The 7,102-nt window shown below is 46.1% G+C and overlaps 1 protein-coding gene across 1 annotated transcript; it reads left to right on the top strand.

Moving 5' to 3' along the window:
- The first annotated feature begins 2,540 nt into the window (after positions 1 to 2,540).
- On the top strand, positions 2,541 to 5,754 carry LOC122943852 (cytochrome c oxidase assembly factor 7). Its single transcript, XM_044301930.1, has 3 exons — positions 2,541 to 2,706; positions 4,334 to 4,474; positions 5,229 to 5,754. Exons 1-3 carry the CDS (start codon positions 2,601 to 2,603, stop codon positions 5,675 to 5,677), a joined length of 696 nt encoding a protein of 231 aa, XP_044157865.1. The 5' UTR covers positions 2,541 to 2,600; the 3' UTR covers positions 5,678 to 5,754.
- Positions 5,755 to 7,102: the final 1,348 nt, after the last annotated feature.

The raw sequence follows: 7,102 nt of genomic DNA, 5'->3' as shown, positions 1-7,102 counted from the left end.
CACTCTGATAGAAAATGCCTATTCTTGTCTGCAATTGCGGACAAGAATAGGACATGCTCTATATCTTTTGCGGCCCCATTGAAATGACTGGGTCCGCACCCGTTCCGCAAAAATGCGGAACAAAACATACAGCCTTCTGAATGAGCCCTTAGGCCCCTTTCACACGAGCGTGACGGATTAGGTTCGGATGCGTTCAGTGAAACTCGCACCATTTTGCAAGCAAGTTCAGTCAGTTTTGTCTGCGTTAAGTTGTTCCATTTTTTTCCACGCGGGTGCAATGCGTTTTGATGTGTTTTTCACACGCGTAAAAAAACTGAAGGTTTACAAACATCTCCTTAGCAACCATCAGTGAAAAACGCATCGCATCCGCAACTTTCTTCCGGATGCAATGCGTTTTTTACTGAAGCCCCATTCACTTTTTTGGGGGCCAGGGCTGCATGTAAAACGCAGAATATAGAACATGCAGCGTTTTCCATGCAACGCAGAACTGATGCGTGAAAAAAAAAACGCTCATGTACCCAGACACATTGAAATGAATGGGTCAGGATTTAGTGCGGGTGCAATGCGTTCACGTCACGCATTGCACCCGCACGGATAACTCGCTCGTGTGAAAGGCCTTAGGGTCTCTTCATTGTCTTTGAGATGTTTCTCCACCTGATTGGAGTCACCTGTGGTAAATTCAGTCGATTGGAGATGATTTGGAAAGACACAGCCCTGTCTGTATAAGGTCTGACAGCTGACAATGCGTGTCAGAGGAAAAACCAAGCCATGAGGAGGAAAGAACTGCCTGTAGAGCTCAGAGACAGGATTGTATGGGGGCACAGGTCTGGAGAAGGGGACAAAAACATTTCTGCTGCACTGACAGTTCCCAAGAGCACAGTGGCCTCCATAATTCTTAAATGGAAGACATTTGGAAGAATTGACTCTTCCTCGATTCTTAGGCTCCATTAACACGTCCGTGACAGCGGCAATGTGCATTCGGCATTTTGCGGACCGCACATTGCCGGCACTAATAGAATATGACTATCCTTGTCTGCAATTGGAGGCAGTAATCACTGTCAAAGGTGCTTGAACTAAAGCCTAATTCACACATCCGTGGAACACGGTTCGTAAGATACCAGACTGGCATCCTGCTTAGTGCTTACGGCATCATTGGTTGCTATGACGCCATGCGCTTCGTGCCACCGCTGCAGTACATTATTACACTCGTATAGATCATACAAGTGTATTACTGCGGCGGCACGAAGCGCACAACCAGGAGCGTAGCTAAAGACTCATGGGCCCTGGTGCAAGAGTTCAGCTTGGGCCCCCCTTCCCTCAATGCTTTGTGGGCAGGGACAGGGAAGCACATGGTCTTCATGCTCCCTGAGGCAAAAATTATTATTTTTTACCTAACCCCTTCCCTAAAGCCAGAGGTGTAACTTGACCAGCTTGCACTTTCTATAATACCGGTGTCCTCTTATGTGGCACAAGGGTCTTTGGGCCCCTCAGGCTCCTGGGCCCTGGGACTGCTACCTCTGCACCCCCTATAGCTACGCCCCTGCGCACAACGTCATAGCAACCAATGATGCCGTAAGCACTAAGCAGGATGCCAGTCCGGTATCTTACGGACCATGTTCCACGGATGTGTGAATTAGGCTTTAGTCGTGAGTAAAGGGTCTGAATACTTACATCAATGCAAGATTTTAGTTTTTCCTTTTCAATAATTAGCAAAGATTTCTACCATTCTGTTCTCATTATGGGGCACTGAGTGCGGAATGATGGGGGGGAAGGTGAACTTTATTTTATTTTAGCACAAGGAGCAACAAAACTAAATGTGAAAGGATCTGAAGACTTTCCGAATTCACTGTATATAGTATGTAAAGGAGGAGAGGTATGTGTACATAATATGGGGGAGTCAAGGTAAGTGTACATGGCTTAGACAAGTGTGTAGGGGAGGTGAGTGTACTGTACGTGATTTAGGTAAGTGTATAGAGGGGAGTGGAGGTGAGGTAGGTGTACATGATTTAGGTCAGTGTGTAGGAGAGGTAAGTGTACACTAGATAAGTGTATAATGTGTAGGGGAGATGAAGTAAGTATACATGATTTAGGTCAGTGTATAGGGGGAGGTGAGTGTACATACACTCTTTACGTAAGTCTACAGCATGTAGAGGAGGTAAGTATACATGATTTAGGTAAGTGTACACTATGTAGGTAAGTGTACAGGGCTTCTGTAAGTGTGAAGTGGAGGTGAGTAGTATAGAGCAGTGTTTCCCAACCAGCGTGCCTTCAGCTGTTGCAAAACTACAACTCCCAGCATTCCCGGACAGCCTTTGGCTGTGCGGGCATGCTGGGAGGTGTAGTTTTGCAACAGCTGGAGGCACACTGGTTGGGAAACATTGGTATAGAGGAGCAGACTAGGCCGCACTGCGCTCTATATATTTTATACACTGTCTATAAACTTATATCTTCGCCCCGCCCCCTCAGTTTTAAGCCTGTCTCTGACGTCATCACTCAGCGCCCGGCGTTGGCGTGGGTCTGTTATCATGGATACGCTTACTTCCGGGTTTGCTGTAGTAGGCGGGGCCCGGAGGTCACAGTGACCGGTACATGCGGTCGCTATGGCTGGGCTGGTGGATTTCAAGAGTGAGGAAGAAGTGAAGGAGTTTCTTGACAACCTGGGCACCGAATACTCCTATCAGTGCCACCGAGAGAAGGACGCGGATGGTGAGAGTTATGAGGGTGGCTAGTGCACTACAAGCCTCAGCAGGGGACATCCTCTGTGCAGGGTCACGTGTTACTGTATACGGCTCTCTTGGGGGGTGATGGTTGTAGTATACAGACTGCTGAGCACCTCGCCCTGGGGAAACCTTATTAACACAGAGGCTTTGCTGCAGCTGTGGGTTTGCTACAATGTATCCAGCCTATTATCAGTACAAGCATCTGACAGTTTTCCAGTGTGTCCGTGTACAGAGGATCGCCCACACTGCAGGTGGGGTCTGCGCATGTTTTCAGCAGCTGGAAATAGTAAAAAAAAAAAAGGGATCCTGTTTTGGTTATTTAACCCTTTCTTGACCTTGATACTTTCAATTTTTGAGTTTGTTTTTACACCCTGCCTTCCCAGAGACATAGCTTTTTTTTTTTTCTTTCTTTTCTCTGTTCACATGGACGTAGAGGGGGGGGGGGGCTTGTTTTTTGTAGGGCAAGTTTTACTTTCTAATGGCACCATTTTATAATGTGTACAAGTGTACTGGGAAGCTGGAAATAAGTTCCGAATCGGGCCGCACTAGGGGCACGGCTGTGTGCACGAGGCCTTAAAGGGGTTGTCCTGGGATACCTAAGGCTTTTACTGATGCACACAGCCCTCCATTGAACGCTGCAGTCCTGTGCTCTGGCTCTTGTGTGTCCATCTCCCGATCCGTGGCTTGTTTACTTTCTTCCCCGGTGTGCGCATGGCCGTCGGTAACGTGTCTCTTGTGGACCGCAGCTTCTTCAGTAGTGTTTCGGATACTTTGAGCTCCCGTACATTGGGCTGTGCCTCTATCAATGTGATTTTTTTAATTCAGCTTTAGGGCTCGTTCACACAAATGTTTTTTGAGTTCCGTATACGGAACCATTAATTTCAATGGTTCTGCAAAAAAATCTGAATGTACTCCGTATGCATTCAGTTTCCGTTTTTCTGTTCCGTTCAAAGATAGAACATGTCCTTTTATTGCCCGCAAATCACGTTTCATGGCTCCATTCAAGTCAATTTGTTCGCAAAAAAACAACGGAACACATACGGAATGGACTCCGTATGTCCTCCGTATCCGTTCAGTTTTTGCGGAACCATCTATTGAAAATGTTATGCCCAGCCCAACTTTTTCTATGTAATTACTGTATATGCTATACCGAAAAAAACGGAATGGAACCGGAAACGCTACTGAAACGAAAAACGGATCCACTGAAAAACCCATACGGTCGTGTGAACAAGCCTTTATATTGTATTTTATTAACCGCATTGTAAACTCCCCTGCAGGACTGTGCTTATTAGGGTCCATTCCGCAAAATGGATCCGGATCCGTTCTGCAACATTGTGGAACGTATCCGGACCCATTTATTTTCAATGGGGCTGGGAAAGATGCGGGCAGTGTGCTGTCCGCATCCGCACTTCCGTTCCGCAAAAAAATATAACCTGTCCTATTCTTGTCCGCAGACATGGACAAGAAAAGGCATTTCTATTAAAGTGCTGGATATGTGCGGATGCGCAATTTGCGAACCGCAAAACACTTGCGGACGTGTGAATGTACCCTTAGAGACGTGTTTCTCCATTTCCTATGTAGTTACATTATACGTCCTTCTTTTTATTTTCCAGGGTGTCACCGTTTAGCTGAGTATTTAGAGAATATAAAAAAAAACTTTGAAGCTACGGCCAAAGTACTGAAGATTAACTGTGAGCAGAACGACCATAGCGAGAGCTGCTTCAAACTGGGGGCGTACCACGTGACGGGGAAAGGTATGTAAGCTGTGAGGTATAACTGAAGAAATGACCTCACACATGCTGTGTGTTATCAGGTCATGACATTGCAGACTCTCTCGTTATTTGGGGGGGGGGGGGCTATTCTATTTTACGGTCTGTAGACACGTGGGACACCGCATGTTACATCATGACCAAGTGTTAGTGTATCCTCCTGAGAGAGGTGATGAATTCACAGTATGCAAAGAAAATATGTTTACCTGCTGCCCGCCCGCCGCCTCGCTGTCAACATCCTCTTGGATGTTGCTGCAGCCAAAGACTGGCTGCAGCAGTGACCTGGCCCGTTTTCATCGGTGATCAGCTGACATGATGCAAGGGGAAGCAGGTCACCCCCCAAAAAGGTGAACAGCCCCTTTAAGCTTTGTGTACAGCGACACACACCCTCCCACCTTAAGTTCTCTATTCTTGTTTAGGCCAGGGCTAAACTGCGACATATAGGGTAAGACTACATTGCGACAAGTGTCGGACTAAAGCCGCGCAACATTTTTTATAATAGTCTAAGGTGTCACACTGTGACATGCTGCTACACGACAGTCACATAAAAATTAATCTTGGATGGATTTTTTGCGACTGTTGTGTTGCAATCGCAGCATGTCGCAGTGCGACACCAATAAATGCCGCACGACTTTAGTGTGACATCCATGTCGCCATGCAGCCCTAGCCACCCCTTTACAGCTTGAATAAAAAACAATAATGGAAAATAAAATTTTTTTTGTTTTGTTTTTTTATGCAGGAGGTCTTCCAGTCGATCTAAAAGCTGCCCATAATTGCTTCCTGAAATCATGTCTTAAGGGAGGGAAGAAATCCATTGATTCCTGCCATAACGTTGGGCTGTTGGCGCAAGACGGTTGCATAAACGACGATGGGAAACCCGATGTACGTGTAGCCAGGGATTATTATACCAAGGCCTGTGAAGGCAAATTCGCACCAAGTTGCTTCAACCTTAGTGCAATGTACCTGGAGGGATTACCCGGATTTCCCAAGGATATGACTCGGGCTCTGCATTTTTCGGAGAAGGCCTGTGAACTGGGACATATCTGGGCATGCGCTAATGCCAGCCGAATGTACAAACTTGGGGATGGCGTCAAAAAAGATGACGCCAAGGCAGAAACTTTAAAAAATCGTGCCAAGGATCTCCACCAAAAACAAAAGGAGTCTAAAGAAATTACTTTTGGGTTGTAAAGAACAACAGATTAAAAGAATGATTTTCAGGGATACAGCCACATGGACAATATGTGTAATAAATGTATGTAATCACACCCCCACTTCTCTGCATCCTGCTGCTTTATTCTATGTAAGGCCCCTTTCAGATGAGCGAGTTCCACACTCCGGACTCGCAGCACTGAGTGTGCAGCAGCTCCCGTCCTGACCTCCCAGCCCTGCCGGGGTCGCATAGCGTTATATTGATTTATGATTCTATGTAACCCTTAGGCCCCTTTCACACGGGCGAGTATTCTGCGCGGATGCGATGCGTGAGTTGAACGCATTGCACCCGCACTGAATCCTGACCCATTCATTTCTATGGGGCTGTGCACATGAGCGGTAATTTTCACGCATCACTTATGCGTTGCGTGAAAATCGCAGCATGCTCTATATTCTGCGTTTTTCACGTAACGCAGGCCCCATAGAAATGAATGGGGTTGCGTGAAAATCGCAAGCAAGTGCGGATGCGGTGCGATTTTCACGCACGGTTGCTAGGAGACGATCGGGATGGAGACCTGATCATTATTATTTTCCCTTAAAACATGGTTATAAGGGAAAATAATAGCATTCTGAATACAGAATGCATAGTAAAACAGCGCTAGAGGGGTTAAAAAAAATAATTTAACTCACCTTAGTCTACTTGATTGCGGCCCGGCATCTCCTTCTGTCTCCTTTGTTGAATAGGACCTGTAGTGAACATTAATTACAGGAACAGGACCTTTGACGTCACTCCGGTCATCACATGGTACGTCACATGATCTTTTACCATGGTGAATCGCCATGGTAAAAGATCATGTGACGACCGGAGTGACGTCATCAAATGTTCTGTTCACCACAGGTCCTATTCAACAAAGGAGACAGAAGGAGATGCCGGGCCGCGATCAAGTGGACTAAGGTGAGTTAAATTATTTTTAATTTTTTTTTAACCCCTCCAGCGCTGTTTTACTATGCATTCTGTATTCAGAATGCTATTATTTTCCCTTTATAACCATGTTATAAGGGAAAATAATACAATCTACAGAACACCGATCCCAAGGCCGAACTTCTGTGAAGAAGTTCGGGTTTGGGTACCAAACATGCGCAATTTTTTTTCACGCGAGTGCAAAACGCATGACAATGTTTTGCACTAGCGCAGAAAAATCGCGGGTGTTCCCGTAACGCACCCGGGCATTTTCCTGCAACGCCCGTGTGAAAGAGGCCTTGCAGTTCTGGAATGTATTGGATAACACTGACAGCATCATGTCAGTGTTATCCAAAACATTCTAGACCTCTAAGGGTAACATAGCCTCATAGATCAATATACAGTTTTCCCTCAAGATACAATGGCTTCAGGATACAATGGTCTTTTCTGACCCATCGTAAGTTGAAACTAGACTCTGGTAAACTAGCTGGATTAGTTGCTAG

Source organism: Bufo gargarizans, chromosome 7 (genome assembly GCF_014858855.1).
Source record: "Bufo gargarizans isolate SCDJY-AF-19 chromosome 7, ASM1485885v1, whole genome shotgun sequence".
NCBI lineage: Eukaryota > Metazoa > Chordata > Amphibia > Anura > Bufonidae > Bufo > Bufo gargarizans.
Note: the sequence above shows the minus strand (reverse complement) of the source record. Positions and strands in the feature narration are given on the sequence as shown.

Bases quoted from the DNA above. Each gene is read 5' to 3' on its own strand.
- LOC122943852 (XM_044301930.1), top strand. From the start codon at position 2,601: ATGGCTGGGCTGGTGGATTTCAAGAGTGAGGAAGAAGTGAAGGAGTTT. The intron at 2,707-4,333 runs GTGAGAGTTATG...TTTATTTTCCAG, and splicing joins CCGAGAGAAGGACGCGGATG to GGTGTCACCGTTTAGCTGAG. The intron at 4,475-5,228 runs GTATGTAAGCTG...TTTTTTATGCAG, and splicing joins GTACCACGTGACGGGGAAAG to GAGGTCTTCCAGTCGATCTA.